We start from the raw sequence: 18,023 nt of genomic DNA, 5'->3' as shown, positions 1-18,023 counted from the left end.
TATGAAAACCTGCCTAGAAGTATGAAGATTTCAAAGAAGTATGAAAATCTAGCAGAGAAAGGTATAACATGATCCAACGGCTGGAAGCTGAAGCTAGACATATTCAGACTAGAAACATGGTGTAAATTTTTAACAGTGAAGGTAATTAACCATTGGAACAATTTATCAAGTGTTGTGGTGGATTCTCCATCACTGACATCTTTTAAATCAAGATTGGATGTTCTTCTAAAAGCTCTGTTCTTGGAATTATTATGGGGAAGTTCTATGGCCTGTGTTATACTGGAGGTCAGACCAGATATGGGGTTCTCCAACTTCATTGCACCATGACCCCCTTCTGACAACAAAGTTACTACATGACCCCGGGGAGTGGGAGCACAGCCCGAGACCTGCTGCCCCAGATGTGGGGAAAAGGGGCCGGAGCCTGAGCCCCACCACCCTGGGTAGTGGGAGAGGGGCTGGCGCCTAAGCCCCGCCGCCCTGGGTGGGAATGGAGCTTGGGCTTCAGCCCCAGATCCCAGCAAGTCTAATGCTGGCCCTGGTGACCCCATTAAAATTGAGTCGCAACCCACTTTGGGGTCCCAACCCACAGTTTGAGAACCACTGGACTAGATGATCACAATGGTCTCCTCTGGCCTTGGGATCTATGAATGCATGTAGGCTCTGATACTGTAGCCCTTACTGCACACAAATCTCACTGCAGTCAATGGGAGCTCTGTGTGCATAAGGGTTGAAAGATCACACCTTTAATCCATCACTTAAATCAATGTACATAATACAAGAAATTATGAAGTAGCCAGAATGAAATGTGAAAAGAAAACAGTAAATTTTCTAAGATTACACCTGAGAGAGCAACATCCTAATTTTTAAAGTCCTCCTGAATGCTCACTTACATTTTAGCCCAAATTGCTTTCAAGACTAACAGTAAAATGACTTAAGGCTATTTTTTCCAAAAACATTACATACTTGTCAAGTTTCTTCTGTAATGCAGCCAAAAATTCATTACAATTTACAATGTTATCGGGCAGCCCAACATTAAAAGCATGATCTCTTGCCATGTGATTGAAAAGAACAGACCTACAAAAGATATTAAAGAACATTGGATATATTTGTGTAAGCATGTGAGAATCACTGAGTTAGTGCTTTACCACACACTAATTGCATTAAAATGTAGACAAGCCAGCATCAAATAAGCAGCAATAATAACGTTTCTGTTGCTGGTAGGGATGGAATTAGTTTGACTTACTGAAGTAGAAAATTTTAATTTCAGCCCTACTGCATGTTTCAGTAACACTTCAATTACTTAGTCCACATGCATGAAATCTGAGCCACTAACTGAAAACAACAACACAATTTTATTTTTGACCCACATTATTATTACAGTTCATCTACTAATTTGTACAGGTGTTTTGAGAAACGTGATAAGAGGTCATTTCTCAGCTTGCTCTCTGCTGGTTATCTAACAAAAAAAATGTAAAAAATACTACTGTATATACTTCTCAAGTTTCTTCTGTAATGCACCCAAAAATTCATCGTGATGTAATGGGGCCTTGGTGTAAATCAGAATCAGGCACTACGTCTTTGGAATGGAAGAAATTAATCAAGATGCTCCCTATTAGAAAACTTCCTTGAAGGGTCAGCTGTATTTATTTTTTAATCACCATCTTTTCAAAATATTTAGGGAGGATTTCCATTTAATTTTTAAATTTCATGCAGAGGACTCGTTAAAGTCCTTCCACCTCTCATGATCAGTTCCACATTTTACATACATTTATTCATATGACGATTCATATTTCCTTCTTTTATATATTCCCATAGAGCTAGACCAGGGGTAGGCAAACTACAGCCCATGGGCCAGATCCGGCCCGCGAGCCGATTTAAGCCGGCCCCTGAGCCACACCAAGTGGCTCGGCCCTGCTCCGGCCGGGGCACTGGATTGGGGGCCGAGCCACGTGGTATGGCCCCGCTCCAGCTGGGGCGCTAGGTCCAGGGCTGCACTACGCGGCTTAGCCCCGCTCTGGTGCTCCGGCTGGAGCGCTGGGTCGGGGGCCGCACCCCTGAGCCTCTCCCCACGCTCCAACCCCCTGCCCCAGCCCTGACCCCCCTCCCGCTCTCTAAACCCCTCGATCCCAGCCCAGAGCACCCTTCTGCACCCCAAACCTCTCATCCCCAGCCCCACCCCAGAGCCCGCACCCCCAGCCAGAACCCAAACCCTTTCCCGCACCCCTGCCCCAGCCCTGATCCCCCTTCTGCCCTCCGAACCCCTTGGTCCCAGCCCAGAGCACCCTCCTACACCCCAAACTCCTCATCCCAGCCCCACCCGAGAGCCCACACCCCCTCCTGCACCCCAACCTTGTGAGCATTCATGGCCCTCCATACAATTTCTATTCCCTGATGTGGCCCTGGGGCCAAAAAGTTAGTCCACCCCTGAGCTAGACAAACTGACTTTCAACTTCCATCTGAGGATTATTAGATGAAGATCCCTTCAAATGCTGATCTTTAGCTTGGTCAAATCTGGTGTAAGATGGTTTCACAGGCTCCCAATCTCTGGGCTAAACAACACTTCCAGCTCTTAACAGTACAGGATACAGAAGTCTGGTTCCAAGAATCACATCAGAATCTTTCCTCAGTTCCAGAGCCCTACTGTTATCCACAAGCCAGCTCAGTGGCATATTTTACAATCAGTGAACAAAGGACAGGGTCAATCAACGGTTAATTAAGAGGAAAACAACAGTAAATATACTCAAACTACAAACCTGTTTCCTGTGAATTCTTTATCGCAGAACATACATATGCTATGAAAGCTTATATCATCTCTTTCACGCTGTTGTTGCTCCAGAATTTCTCTCTGGGAAAATAGAAAAAGTATTTGAACACTAAACCTTAAAAAAAAAAAAAAAAAAAAAAAAAAAAAAAGCAAGTCTAGCTAAGATCATTCCATCAAGATATTTTATATTTTGGACGACTGTATATCATATCATATCTTAATAATTAATCGTTAATGCACAATAATGAGAATATGCAGCTGAATCTTGAAAGTTAGAAAGATTTCAACAGCATACATAATGGTAGTGTACAATCCAGAGAAGCTCTGAAACTCAAATAATGCAGTACAGATTAGATGGAAAGAAATACCATTGACAATGAGATTTTTTTCCTCAGCTGGTTAAATGATCTATCAAGCAACATATTAACTGGATTTACCTCAAGGCCCAAATTTAGGGCATGGCTACACTTGCAGATGTAGAGCGCTTTGAGTTAAACCAGCCTTCGTAGAGCGCAGTAGGGAAAGCGATGCAGTCTGTCCACACTGACAGCTTCAAGCGCACTGGCGTGGCCACATTTGCGGCACTTGCAGCGGCATTAGGAGCGGTGCATTATGGGCAGCTATCCTAGCAAGCAAGCAACTGCAACATGCTTTTCAAATGGGGGTGGGGTGGGGTGGGGTGGAGTGTGACAGGGAGTGTGTTGTGTGTATGTGGGGGGAGAGAGAGTGAGTTTTGGGGGGGCTGAGAGCATGTCAGCATGCTGTCTTGTAAGTTCAGACAGCAGCAGACCTCCCTCGCCCCTCTCTCTCACACACAGCATTCCAACTAATGGTTGCTTTGTCTCGGAGGAGATAAGCAGCCGGCTGTCAGAAACGGAGCTTTCACAGGGCATTTCCGCATTCCTACAGCCGATTCCAAACAATGACAAGAGTGGCCACTTGACTTAAGGGGATTATGGGATGTTTCCGGAGGCTGATCAGAGCGCAGTAAAGCAACACCTCATTCACACTGGTGCTGCGGTGCTCCAGTGAGGGCGTAGCAAACGTTATTCCACTCGTCGAGGTGGAGTACCAGCAGCGCTGTAGCCGCGAGTCAGAGCGCTCTACGTGCCTTGCCAGTGTGGACGGGTAGTGAGCTAGTGCACCCGGGGCTCCTTTATTGTGCTGTAACTCGCAAGTGTAGCCAAGCCCTGAGACCCGGTGTAAATAAGTGCAATGGAGTTGTATATGCTTAATTTAAATTTGATCCTCAATGTCTTAACATAAGCACAGACAAGGTGAGGACATTTTTAATAGAAACAAATATCATAAAAGTAGTCCGAGTAGTTAGGGGGTTAAAGAAACACATTGGAAAAGTGAAGCTTGACTATCCTTGCCATTAGCCTCATCTGATTTAGAGTGACAGGCTGGAAATTTCAGAATACTGTGCTCACAGAACTTTGCTAGCAGAAAAACAACCACCACCACCACCACTGCCTCATAACAAATCATACTGTGCCTGAAGATAATTGTTATGTTGTTTCACAGTATCAATACGCTAGTTACACTTGAGGAGGCACTTTCATTCTATGCATTTCAAGACCACAAAGTTTGTCATCTACTGGAAAACATAACCTTTGGGCTAAAATTTCTCATGCTTTTTCTCAGCCCAAATGATGTATGGGCAAGGTGCTCATTCTCTGTGCAGAGTGGAGCTGCTGCATTCTTTAGAATGCTTCCTCTCTATGGACAGCCAGCTCTGCTCTCTGGAAAGTGCAGGGACTGTGAATTGCCAATGCAAAGTAACTCAGTGTATTCAAACCACTTTCTCAAACATAAACCAGGGGAAAATATTAAGGTTTTGCCGCATATACTGGAAGCCAACTAACTCAAACATTATTGGACCAACAGGTGAAACACATTTGAAGTCTAGAGCCTCACTGAAAACACCCTGTCTCCATCTCCTCAGAGACTGGTCAGAAGTGTCTTATAGCTAATCTCAACTGTTGGAATGAGGCATGGAGAGAGAGAGGGAGAAAGAGTATGATTGTCAGGATCCAAAACACATATGGAGCTCAAACATTTTACTGCCAATAAGAAGAAACCCACTCAAGAATTCCAAACTCTTTTTGAGTGCTTGGAATCTGGGCAATAGTGTCTTCTGACTTCCAGCCAACCAATACTCTCAGAGGTTGCAGATAGTACATATCAGCAACCTCGGCTTAAGAGTCTGTCAGATCAAAAAGTTTGAAAATGAAAAGCATTCACCACATCACACCACTGGGTGATATTATCTTTCAAAATCAAAACCGTGCTCAATAATGACTCCTTCAAACAGGAAGAGGATGGAGAAGGACAGAGATGACCTGGAGGTCTAAGCATCAGATGTGAAATGCCTTCCACTAGACTCCCTAAAACCACCAATTCACATCCCATCAGCGCTGACTCCTGAGGCAAATAAATGGAGTACAGTACAATATTAACGGTGGGAGTCTTTCAGAGGAGACTATATGAAATGAAAAGGCCTGTCTGCTTTGCATGGACACAAAATGTCCCATAGCACATGTCATAGGAGTGGACACTGATGTCCTTGGCCAACATGTCCTCCTCCACCCAATGTCGTGCCCCATGATGACTGGCTACTAGCACTATAGAACTTTTAAAACACAGCGGTTGGGATCTGTTAGAATGAAAGATGCTATGTGCATTTTAAACATTTTAAATAAATTATTAAATAAAAGATTTGAGTTTAAACAAACAAACAACAGAATGAATTTCCTAGATAGCTTCCTAACTGTACTCTACTACCAGGAAGACACGATTATGCAATATTTGATGTTTAGCTGGATAAATCATGATTCCCACATCACATAAAACTCCTTTTTCTATCTCCTTCAAAAGATAACATACTTACTATTCTGCAGCACAAATCTCATTTTCCCCTAGATAGGCATGTTTGGAAGCTCAAAGGCATTATTTGAAGATGTGAGATATAGCCATTAATACGGCATCACTGTTCTAATATTTTCACTCCATGAAGTTTTTAAAAATCTCATTCAAATCATCCCAACAAAGTATTCACTTTATCATTTTCTTTTATTATTCATTGTTAGACAGTTACTTTTAAGGCTGAGAAGTGCATTTAGTGCTTGTGAAGGTGAGGGATTAATTGCATTGGCTTGAGTCACATATAGTGAGGACAAGGAGTTGTGCAAGATTTCCCTACAACTCTGCCAATGCACCCTGTTTTTACAGTCCTGGGATTCTGCTGAATAGAGAATAGTGATTGTACCAAACTGTGTAGCAGTTCTGTGATCTGCATGAAGAATGACTTTTTTGTTTTGTTTTTAAACTTGTGACAAAAGCCAAGGTTTGAACTCAGGTTATGAGGAAAAACGTTGGTGCAGTAATGCATTTCACCAGCTGCATTAAGTTTTGAGACAGTTCTAACTCTTTAAAATATATTTCTGCAATTAAATATGTGTCTTACAAACAGAAGTAAACAACATATTTTAGAAATGTATAAGAATGTTCCAAGACAATTGCAGTACACTATCATATCAGAGTGATGAAGAATGTTTGGGCAATCAAAGTTACTGGAGGAAAACAGGAGAGAACAGATTACAAAATAAATGGAAGTTACAAAACTATAACAAATAAGAATAAATAAAGCTTTCAAGCACAGACACAAATGGGTAGTCCAAGATGCCAAAACCAGAAATATTATTTTCAGGCAATTAATTTACAATATAAATGCCAAGCCCACATGCCAAATGGCAAACATATGGATTTTAATGGAGTCCCCCTTCCTCTTCATTGATACGTTCTATTAAAGAGACAATGTCAATCTGCAATCTAGTCAATTTCAAAATATGCGTTAAAAATAACATCCCCAAATCCCCCAGCCATTTTTTATGATTTTTAAACTCCCTCTCTCCGCTGTTGCTGAGGGAAAGACCCCCACAAACAACATGGGAAACTGAGTAAATAATTTACGGGACAAACAGATATACATGCAAGGTGCTATCAAATGCAATGTTAAACTGGACAAAGATTTTTTCTAATCTCTTTGTGACAGCAATCCTATATGTAGTGTGACAGGATCGGGCTAGATGGCTACAGGAGAGTAACAGAAGGCAGATATATTAGCCCCAGGTTAAGTAGGTCCCTTTTCCCTGGGTAAGGTAACAGGGAAGGTTTTTTTTTTTTTGAAACAGAAAAGAATTTTATTGTGTAACACTTGCAAAGAGTTACCAAAGAAAACAAAACAAACTATGCAACAAAACAACGCAAACAGAAGGTATAACACAGCAGCTTTCAGGGAGGGAGAAGTTTCAGGCTAGCCTGGGCCCAGAGCGGGGGGGGGGGGGGGCTTCCTCGACACTCGTGGTCTTCCACCCTCCTGAGTTACCTGGTGGCCTAGAGCGGGGGGGCTTCCTCGACACTCGTGGTCTTCCACCCCCTCGAGTTACCTAGTGCCGCGCCCAGTGTCACCAATTATCCCTCTCCTGAGAGTGCCCGGCAAGCTGGGCACGGCTGCGGGGTGGGCGGTTTGGGGGTGGGGGGGGTAGACACCCATGCATTATAGGACCCCTCCTAGATGACAGTAATGATGGTATCCACAGCGGCAACGGCTGGGGCTGGCGTCTCTCGCTCTTCCCCTCAATCAAAGGGTCAGACGGAGGGAACCGGACGAAGTCACCGAGCAGAGAACCCTGGACAGCGCCCACCGCTCTTCGAAGGCATCAAGGGAGTCGGTGGACGCCGCCCAGAGGAACTCCGCCCGGATATGTGAATGTACTGAGGATCGGAAAAAGGCCCTACAATCGCAGTTCGCTTCAGGGGCCAACCTCCTCTCTCTGGTTTTATAAATGGCCGTTTTAGCCAAGGCTAGGAGGAGGTTAACCAGGAGATCCCGCGATTTTGTGGGGCCACAGATGGGGAGTGTATAGATAAAAAGGTGAGGGGAGAAATGAAGCCAAAAGCGCAATAGAATATTTGTGAGGAGCCGGAAAAGGGGCTGCAATCTGGCACACTCTAAATATACGTGCGCCAGGGTTTCCCTCACATTACAAAAAGGGCAAGTATCCGGGATGGGGGTAAACCGTGTCAGAAACATGCCCGTGCTCACAGCTCCGTGAAGGAGCCGCCAGCTGATGTCCACAACGGGCCTCGGGACCAAGGTGGAATACAGGCTGGCCCACCGAGGTTGCTCACCCTCCAAAGGTGGCAGGAGGTCCCGCCACTTTGTATCGGGGCGGGACACCAGGGTGTGGGTGTGAAGCGTGAGTGTGTATAAATATTTCCGTGGTGCAATTTGAAAACTGACCGGCTGCAATTCATGCAGCCGGCTTGCAGTGAAAGGGTGAGGGGTTTGTTGGGATCGGCAGGGTAGGGGCCCAATGGAAAGGTCCGGCGGGCCTGGGGTAGAGGATGGGCGGGGTGTGCCCTTGCGCAAGGCTCGGCTGACATAAACCCAAGCAGCGGGGGTCAAGGCGGCCTTCACCTCCTGAAGTACGCGCCAGGGGGTACGAGGGCTGGAGAGCCCCATGCACCGAGCGAGCGTCAGGGGATCCAGCCAGTCTCTCCGGTCGTAGTCCAGGAGGTCCCCGACCCTCGTGACTTCCGCCAGGACCAACCTCTGGCGCACCGAGCGGGACTCCGCCACCTGCACACGGAGTTGGGGGTTTTGTAGCAGGGGCTCCGTGAGGAGATCTGCTCCCGTGGTGGCCGCCACGGACCTGGTCGTTAGAAACAGTTTCCAGGTCCGGAGGAGGTCCTGGTAGAAGACCGGCAGCCCGGAGAGGTCTTGCGGAAAACCTCTCGGACAAAGGTAAAAGAGCTGCCGGTCGTATCGGAGCCCTTGGAAGCGGCGCAGGAAGGCATGCGCCAATATGCTCCACGTCGAACTACCTGCACTGTAAAGGAGCCTCTGCAGGGCCTGGAGGCGGAAAACGCGGACCTGAGTGTACAGACACTTCAGGCCCTGTCCTCCTTCCTTCAGGGGTAAATGAAGAACTCCAACAGGGGCCCAGTGCATTCCTGACCAAAAGAACTCTAGAATCAATCTCCGGAGGTGGGTCAGGAAACCCGGGGCCGGGGCCGGGGCCAGGGTGTTGAGCCGGTACCAGAGCATGGACAGGACTAGTTGGTTAAGCACCAGTGCTCTCCCTCGGAGGGAGAGACATCGGAGTAGCCTCATCCATTTCCGGATCCGCTCTATCACCCCGCCCTCTAAATTCTGCCAGTTCTCCGGCGGGGAAGGGTGTGTGGCGGAAAGGTAAACGCCGAGATAGAGCAGAGGACCCGCGCTCCACCGGATGGTCTGAAGCGCGGGTGGGAGGGAGCTTACCTGCCGCCAGTCCCCCACCGCCAAGCCAGAGCTCTTGACCCAGTTGACTCGGGCGGAGGAGGCTGCCGAATAGATGGCCTGGCATGCCTCCACTCGCGCCAGGTCGCCCGGGTCCTGGACCACGAGAAGTACGTCATCGGCGTACGCCGACAGGACCAGCCGCAGCTCCGGCTCCCGCAGCACCAACCCCGTCAACCTCCTGCGGAGGAGACAGAGGAAAGGCTCCATCGCAAGAGCGTACAGCTGCCCCGAGAGGGGGCACCCCTGCCGCACTCCTCGCCCGAAGCTGACCGGTTCGGTCAGGGTCCAGTTGAGCCTAACCAAACACTCCGCGGAGGCATACAGCACCCGGAGAAAACTCACAAACTGAGGTCCGAATCCAAACGCCTGCAGAGTGCTCAGGAGGTACCCATGGTCTACTCTATCGAACGCCTTCTCCTGATCAAGAGACAGGAGGGCGAACGACAGACCATCTCTCCGCCCGAGTTCCAAAAGGTCTCGGACTAGAAATAGGTTGTCAAAAATGCTGCGACCCGGGACAGTATAGGCCTGGTCTGGATGGATCACGTCCGCCATCACGGACCCTAGCCGCAGCAAGATTGCTTTCGCTACGATTTTGTAATCCGTGCTAAGGAGTGAGACGGGACGCCAGTTTCGTAAATTGCGGAGGTCCCCCCTCTTCGGCAACAAGGCGAGCACCGCACGCCTGCACGACAGAGGGAGGTCCCCGCTCTGCAAGGACTCAGCCCAGACAGTGACTAGGTCTGGGCCGAGGATGTCCCAGAACGCGCGGTAAAACTCCACGGTCAGACCGTCCATGTCCGGAGATTTATTGGTGGGCATGCGACGGAGGGCTTCCGAGAACTCGGCCAGGGTGAGAGGCAGCTCTAGCCGGTCTCGGTCGCCCACGCTGACTGTGGGGAGTTCCTCCCAGAGTACCCCGCAAGCGCCAGGATCAGTCGGATCTGGGGAGAAAAGGCTTGTGTAGAAGTCACGGGCCCTCCCACACATCTTCTCCGGATCCATGAGGGGGGTGCCGTCTTCCGCTAGAAGGCAGGTGACGTGTTTCTTGGCCCCCCTCGTTTTCTCCAGGGCATAGAAGAAGCGGGAGCCGCGGTCCATCTCCCGAAGGAGGCGGATGCGGGACCGGACGAAGGCACCTCGGGCCCGGTGGTCCTCGAGGGCCCGAAGCTCCTCCCGGCACGCTCCGCAGAGGGACAGGTCCTCGGGGTTGGCGGCCAGGCGCCTCTCCATCTCTAAGACCTCCCGTTCCAACTGCTCCATCGCCGCATTTCTCCGTTGGCTGGTGCCCCGAGTGTAGTCACGGCAGAAGAGCTTGGCGCATACCTTCCCTAGATCCCACCGTCGCCGCACCGAGGGAAAGGCACGCCACTGCTCTCGCCAGGCCAGCCAAAACTCCCGGAAGGACGTCACGAAGCTCTCGTCCTCCAACAGGCTGTTGTTAAAGTGCCAATAGGCCGGCCCCGGTCTCTCTGCACGGAGGGAGACCGTTGTGGTGACTAAATGATGGTCGGAGAATGGGGCCGGCCGAATGGTGGAGGAGTGGGCCTGTGAAAGATGGAAACGGGATAAGTAAATACGGTCCAACCGAGAGTGGTGTGACCGATGGGCCTCCACCCGGTCAAAAGTGAACGTGGAAGTGTCATCTGGGTGATGGTCACGCCAGACGTCCACTGAGGAGTGATGTTCGACTATTCCTCGGAGGATGTTCACGGCGGTTGGGCTCGGCTCGGCCCCTGAGCGGTCCTGTTCCTCGAGGGTGGTGTTAAAGTCCCCTCCCAGGACCAGGCACTCGTGCGAATCTAGGGTGCCGAGAAAATCGGACACCCGCTGGTAGAATTGTGGCCGCTTTGGGCTCATTTGCGGGGCATAGATACTAACAAGGTTGACCACGAGCCCCTCCATACGGACTCGAAGGTGCAGCAGGTGGCCCGGCACGACCTCAGTGACCCCTAGCACCTCGGGTCGTAGGGTGGGGGAGAACAGGGTCGCCACTCCAGCTTGCCAAGTCGTGAAGTGGCTAAAGTAGACCCCGTCCCCCCACTCCAGCCGCCACCTGTCCTCGACGGTCGGGTCCGTACAGGTCTCCTGCAGGAAAACTACAGAGTACCCACCTTCCCGAAGGTAAGAGAGCACCTGGGACCTGCGGAGAGCCATCGTACAACCCCTGGTATTCAAGGTTGCAATAATAAGAGGCATCATGCGGAGGGCTGGGGGGGTGGGGGTTTCTCAGTGGAGGGGGTGTTCGTGGCCCCTGGCGGGTTGCGCAGCAACCCGTGACCCATCCCGTAGATGAGTAGATCGCTTCGGAAGCCGCAGGCCCGCTCGTAGGCCGCAGCACTGCGCCTGCCTTGCCCTCTGCCCTCCTTTATAAGGGCCCTTGTGGCCTGAAAAATTTGATCAAAGTCCCCCCAGAGCTGAAGAGCTAGCTGTACCCTATTGCGGGCACCACGGGTGTGTTCTAAGAACTTCCGTAGTGCATGCCGCAGCTCATGGGGGGGGTGGGGTTACGGTTCCGGGGTATTCCCTGGTGGGGCTCTTAATATAGCCTCGTGGTCCGCTAAGGCGGGTAGGCAGGGTGCGGACCACCGACAGGGCGTCTGACAGGCTGGGGTTATTAAATCCATTTCATGCCTTGGGGTGGAAGGGGATGGCGGGGGAAAAATTGCAACTCCTAATGGGTCGCGACTGGAAAGTGCAAAGACTGCTCCCTGGGGGGAATCTGCAAAAGGCGGAAAAAAAAACGACCCCGGGGCGGCAATAGCATTGCAGGAGGGGGTAAACTGGGCAGGGGCAGGGGCAGAGGTAAGGCTCTGGGATTCAGGAGGCAAGCAGCTAAAGGAAGGTGCCTCCTGAGTAGAGTCGAGGGTTAAGGGGTAAGGGAGGGGGCTCCCAGTAATGCTAGGCGCTGGCTCCATGGTGGTCTTGGCGGCCATGGCATCAGGTGGTGGACCACCTTCTGCAGGGTGCTCGCCCGGGAAGGCAATTAGCGGGAGGGAGCATGGGGAAAGGGGGGCTGGGGTGAGGTTGCCCAGCTCGAGGCCAGCCGGTAGTAGATCATCCTCTCCCTGGGTGACCGGGGTCAAATCTAGGGCCTCAATCTCCGCATACACGGAGGAGAGGCCAACGCCTGCTACGCCGGGGGCCTCTCCTCTAGGGCCCGCCTCAGCGGTCGCCTCGGAGTTCGCGGGGGGTTCGGGTGGTATCCGGGCAGAAGGGGCGTCCTCAGGGGTCTCGGAGGGGAGGGTCTCCCGTGGAAGGGGGATTCTGCCCTCCAAGGCCAGTCTGTCTTCCTCTCCCGACACCAGCGGATGGATCTCACTCGTGGTCGTAGCGGAGGGCTCGATATCAGTGCCTCCCTTCCTGGTCTTCTGGGGGGCTTCCGCGTTGGATGGATGCAGCGGAGCTCGAGCCTTCCGCTTGCCTCGCTTCCCCTGGACTAGGGTCCAGCCCTCCATAGCATCGTCTGGGGGTTGGTTAGCAGGGGTCGTGTCGAGGGGCGGAGGCGATGGTTCAGGGGTTCGGGGGGGTAGCGGTGAGGCAGCATGAGGAGGGGGGGGTTCTCCTTGGGGCGGGCCCTCTCCTATGCCCGATAATATCTTTGCCGCACCCTCCTCCACAGGCTCTGCCGAAGTGGAAATAGCAAGGGTGGGACTCCCTTGCTCGCCCGGGCGTTGTAGGGAAGAAGTCTCCTGGGCCCGGACGGGAGCAGCGATGGATTGAGTAGGAGGAGGGTTGGTTTCAGGTGCCGGGCAGCCAGGGGCGTCGGCAACAACGGGGCCGATGTCCTGCCGGGTCTCGGGGGTCTCGGGGGCCCCTCCCCCGGGCCAAAGGGCAGTCTCTGCGGACATGCCTGGCTGAGCGGCAGAGGTAGCACCGGGCCTCTCCGGTGGAGTAGAAGACCCGATAGCGGGCTCCCTGGTAGGGGACTAGGAAGGACCCCTCGAGCGCCTCCCCGTCACGTACCCCCGCCGGCGGTAGAAGCTGCACTTGCCAGCGGAACGAAAGGATGTGACGGAGGGTGGGGTCCTTGCAGCCCAATGGGAGAGGGCTGATGACAGAGGTAAGTTTCCCCAGGGCGGAGAGAGCGGGTAACAGGGCAGCATTGGGTAAAAAGGGAAGAACGGAGGTGAGGACGAGGCGAACGCCCAGGTCTTCTAGCGGCTCTAGGGGGACGAACGCCCCCCCCCACCGCCAGGCCCCTCTCCCCCGCCTCCTGGGCGGCAGCCTCCGTAGCTAAGAAAAAAACGACCTTCCCATACATCTTGGAGGCCGCCACAATAGCCGTGGGTCCTACCACCTTCGCCAACGCCTGCACGTATGTCTCCACGTGGGGCGAGGCGGGCACCAGGAGGCAACGGACACCGTGCTTCCTGGTTAAGGTGGGGAAAGGGCCCCAGCTGCTGGTGATGGTAGCGGAGGCAGTGGGTGGGCGAGATGACGAGGCGGCAGGCAAGGGGGAGCCTGCCACCGCCCGGGCATACGTCCTGGGGGCTGGGGGAGGGGCATTCGCAGAGCTGGTGGAGGGAAACGCAGGGAGGGGCGCCACGGTCGATGACGAGGCCACAGCTGTGGGGGCAGCCCCTGCCATGGAGGGCCCAGATGTTTTAGCGGGGCCCTTTCCTTTCTTCCCACCCTGGCCTTTGCGGCCAGCTTGGGGGGGGTTCCTAGAGCCTGGGGGGGGAGGTGGGCGCAGCAGCGGCAGTAATCACTCCGGTGCCTCAGCGGGGGCGGTGGCAAGTATTTTAACAATTGTGGTGGTGGGGGGGGGAGGTTAGGGGTTGGGCGGGGGGGGTGGGGGAGGAACAGCTGATATTATTAAAGGGGCCTCGCCCCTCTCATTCCCCGCCATTGTGAGCAGGGAGAGACAGGGAGACACCGGAAGGAGGAGGGGGGAGGGGGAAGCAGATTAGCCGCTCCTCGCTGCAGGCGGGGGGGGGAGGGACCAAATGGGTGGACTGGGAGGGGGGGAATAACAGGAATCGGGGTCCGGTAATAGGGGTAAGCCTGTGGGATAAGCAGTCCGGGGGGGGTGGGTGTAGACCCATGCACGTTTGTCCAAAGAGTCTCGTTTGGTCGGCTGTTATGTCCGGTCCGAAAGGCAAAGTTCAAAGCAAACAGCTGGATCCGAAGGCAGATGGCAGGTTGCCAGCAGGGACGGACGGCGGGGGGCCGTGACAGTTGTAGTAATGGTGGGGGGGGGTGGGGGGGGCACCGATGGATCGGGGTGCAGCTCCGTGCCACACCCCCTGTGCCGCCACAAACACAATTAAAACACAGTCAAACTTCCCCCCACGAGAGTATAATTCAAAAAATTACTCAGTCTTACGGCCCCCATCACGATAATTTGTAGCTTTCTTGAATTATTTCTCCTGTCTTCTGAAATCTTCTTCTCCGGCTGTGTTGGCTGTGTTCCAAGGCTTCCGGTATGCTGAGAATATTGTAAAAATAAGAAATAAATCCGAGCTGCCAGCAAAACGGCTGGGTCTGGGGGTTTCCACTCCCCCCTCCGGACAGCAAAATCGGCAATCTTCCCCCCCTCCTCCGGGGGTTTCAGCTAAAACAAATAGCTGCGCCCGAAAGCAGGCGAGGGGGGGCGGGTGCTGGCTGCAAGCTGGTAACCGACCAGCACTCAGACAACAGCAAGAAGCGGCAGAAAATCAAACCAAAACAAAGAAAAAAAGAACAAAACAAAAAAGCGTCTGGCCCGTTCGGGGGGGAACTATGCAAGGTCCAAAAGTAAGAAAAATCCAGGCCAGGGGGCTTTAGGAAAGAATAGAAAGCAGATAGCTAAGGAGCAAGCTAGGGACGGTCCCGTCTCCAAACAGGGAAGGTTCTAGAACCATCAGGAACCTTCTGGAGACAATTAAGACAGGCTGATTAAGACACCTGCAGACAATCAAGAAGCTGGTAGAATCAATTAAGGCAGGCTAATTAGGGCACCTGGGTTTTAAAAAGGAGTTCACTTCAGTTTGTGGTGTGCGTGTGAGGAGCTGGGAGCAAGAGGCACTAGGAGCTGAGAGTGAGAATGCGGACTGTTGGAGGACTGAGGTGTACAAGCATTATCAGACACCAGGAAAAAGGTCCTATGGTGAGGATAAAAAAGGTGTTGGGAGGAGGCCATGCGGAAGTAGCCCAGGGAGTTGTAGCTGTCGCACAGCTGTTCCAGGAGGCACTCTAGACAGCTGCATTCCACAGGGCCCTCGGCCGGAACCCGGACTAGATGGTGGGCCCTGGTTCCCCCCAAATCCTCCCAACTCCTGGTCAGATACAGGAGGAATCGACCTGGACTGTCAATTCAGAAAAATGGTCAAGCTGAGGGCTGCCGTGAAGCTCCAAGGCGAGCAAATCTGCCAATAAGCGCAAGACCCACTAAGGTAGAGCAAGAACTTTGTCACAGTAGCTTGTAAGAAATGTAAAAAGTTTCAGACAAAAGTAAACATTTTTAGATAGCAAACTCTTTAACTATGTGTTTATATTGAGACTAACACAATGAGGTGCTAATCCTGAGTGTGGTGTTTGAGAATTAGAGTCATACAAATAAGACAACAGTGACAGTAGAAATGTTACTCAAGTTGATAGAAGCCTTTTAAGCCTTCACCTTCTCAGTCTATGCACAGGAAAATTCCTGGATATGTTTTCCTCATCACCTACGAACAAGGAGGCTATAGGTAAAAGGAAGATGCAAGTGATATAGAACATCTAAAAATCACCTTTAACAAAGAAGCTAATGTATTCAAAAGTTGACCATAAACATTTTCAGTTCCAGTTCCCTCTTTTCTTGGTCTTTTTGAAAAACCTTCCTAAAGCTCCTACTACATATTGCTCTCAATAATGCTGATCTGCCAATATGGAAAAATTCAACCAGATTATGAGCTAATGTCCACTTTCCATTTAAACGGAAAGGATCAGGGTAATAGTATATAACTGCACAGACCAAGGCAATAGTCTTCAATTGCACCAGTATATTAAACTGGGAATACAAAAGAAATTTGATCACTGAGAAGAAATATGAAACTTGGAGGTTAGAAAAACGTTACACTTTGAGGTTGTGAGAAGTTCAGAGTCTCTGGCATAAAAACTGCAGTCTCCCAAGGGAGTCTGAGAAATTGCAAGTGTTTCTCTTCTTGGCAGCATTGTTTTGGTAGGAATTATCAGCTTCTCCCAGAAGCACTTAAAATAGCTTTTGTATGGCTAGCAGCTTACAGCATGTCTATGAATGAATGACTTTTCCATGTCGCTCAAATGCAATAGACCTGACCTTAACAAAAACTCTAGGAATTGTTGAATTAGAAAAGACAGAAGGTTCAGACTAATGAAGAAACATGTGTCTTCTTATACTCTCCTTCTTAGTTCCTGAGGATAGATAGCACTGAAGGCCTCAAAATTCTAAAGAAAGAGCTTCAGAAATTCTGAAAAACAGATCTTGACAAGCATTAGGAATAGGGGACAGAAGGTCTGTCTAAAAACGTAAATGACCTTATCACTATAGAGTCTGAGCAAATTACAGTTATTAATGGGTTTTATCTTCACAGCCTCTCTGTGAGATAGGGAAGGATTTTATCCCCATGGTTGCAGATGGGAAACTGAGGCATAGGGTACACTAAATGAGACTCGGTCACACAGGGAATTTGTGAATAGAGTAAGAATTCAGCTGTTTTCTGAGTCTCAGTCCAGCATCCTATCCACTAGACTACCCAATTCCTACAGTTGTGGTTAAAGCAAAGGAAATGGAGGCTGTTCCTGGTTCTTCCCCATTAAGACCACTCTGTTCTTCTGTTTCCCAGTTCATAAAATAATGATACTTATCCTCCTTTGTAAAGCCCGCAGAGAGTAGAGGTGCTATTACTGTTATGGGGCTTGATCCTGCAAGGAGCACTCCAGCCCTGATCCAGCAAAATACTTAGACATGAACAGTTTCATTGTTAAGCACATAAAAGTTTTCTTGGACTGGGGCCAGAGTGCTCTGAACCTTGCAGGTTCTAGCCCGTCACATGTTGCTAGACGTGGCCCCTCAATCAGTTTCTCTCTAGACTGAGGCCATGTCCACTTTGAAAGTTTGGTTGACGTAAGTTGTCAGCGAAAGCTGCCAACTTCTGTATATTTCTTGGGCGCATGAACTCTTGGCTGCTTGGTTGGTGCCGGGAGTGTTCACCATGAATGGATGTATTGAGAGAAAATGCAGCACACCATGGGTAGATAAGCCTGTAAGCCCCATGCCGCCATCTAGCACAATGCCTATTGTGGAACATTTCTGCAGTGCTTTGTGGGTTACCAGCAATTCACCCAGGGATTTCACAAAAGTAGGAGTCAAGTTCCCACAATACAACTTTCTCTATCCCATACTGTTTGTTCCATTCCGTAATTTTCATGCCATTTTAAAATTCTCATCATTCCAGGAGCCACTTTTCAGTCTCCACTATGTCTCTGTCGGCAGCATGGACCCTTCAGAGCTCAGCATTATTTTACTCATTGCCAATACAGGACGCACAATTCTTCTGTATTTGTGAAACTTCAACAAGCACTACTATAATCAGGTGTGTGAGGAGGAGATGTTCAACAACAATGACTGGATGCTAATGGACAGTGCCGGGTTCACTGACATCACGGAGCACCTCCACATAGTGGATCACATGTTTCTGGGCCTGAGAATGGAGTGCTGATTAGTGGGATCACATGGTAATGCAGATTTGGGATGACACTGCAGAACATTTGGATGCGAAAGGCCACCTTCCTGGATCTGTGTGCTGAGCTTGCCCAGCCCTCCTGTGCAGGCACACTAGAATGACAGGTGCATTGACATTGGACAAGCGAGTGGCAAGTGAACTCTGGAAGCTTACAACACCAGACAGCTATCAGTCAGTGTACAGTATATAGTTAGTTGTCATGGGATAAGTTCTTATTGTA

General features: G+C 50.7%; 1 protein-coding gene across 6 annotated transcripts in view; it reads right to left on the bottom strand.

Annotated features, from left to right (window-relative positions):
* The window catches only part of ZNF277 (zinc finger protein 277), an 89,008-nt gene that overhangs the window by 19,815 nt on the left and 51,170 nt on the right, over nucleotides 1-18,023 (bottom strand). For 5 of the 6 annotated variants that reach the window (XR_012637596.1, XM_074942247.1, XM_074942251.1 and 2 more), the window contains exons 5-6: nucleotides 2,754-2,845; nucleotides 964-1,074 (exon numbers count right to left, since the gene is read on the bottom strand). Coding sequence is in view for 5 of the 6 variants with exons in the window: in XM_074942247.1 (XP_074798348.1) it covers nucleotides 964-1,074; nucleotides 2,754-2,845 (203 nt within the window). In the remaining variant the exon portion in view is untranslated. The remainder of the gene's footprint in view (nucleotides 1-963; nucleotides 1,075-2,753; nucleotides 2,846-18,023) is intronic. The other variant, XM_074942249.1, reaches the window with a different exon arrangement.

Source organism: Natator depressus, chromosome 1 (genome assembly GCF_965152275.1).
Source record: "Natator depressus isolate rNatDep1 chromosome 1, rNatDep2.hap1, whole genome shotgun sequence".
Lineage (NCBI taxonomy): Eukaryota > Metazoa > Chordata > Testudines > Cheloniidae > Natator > Natator depressus.
This window is presented reverse-complemented; position numbering and strand designations above follow the sequence as displayed.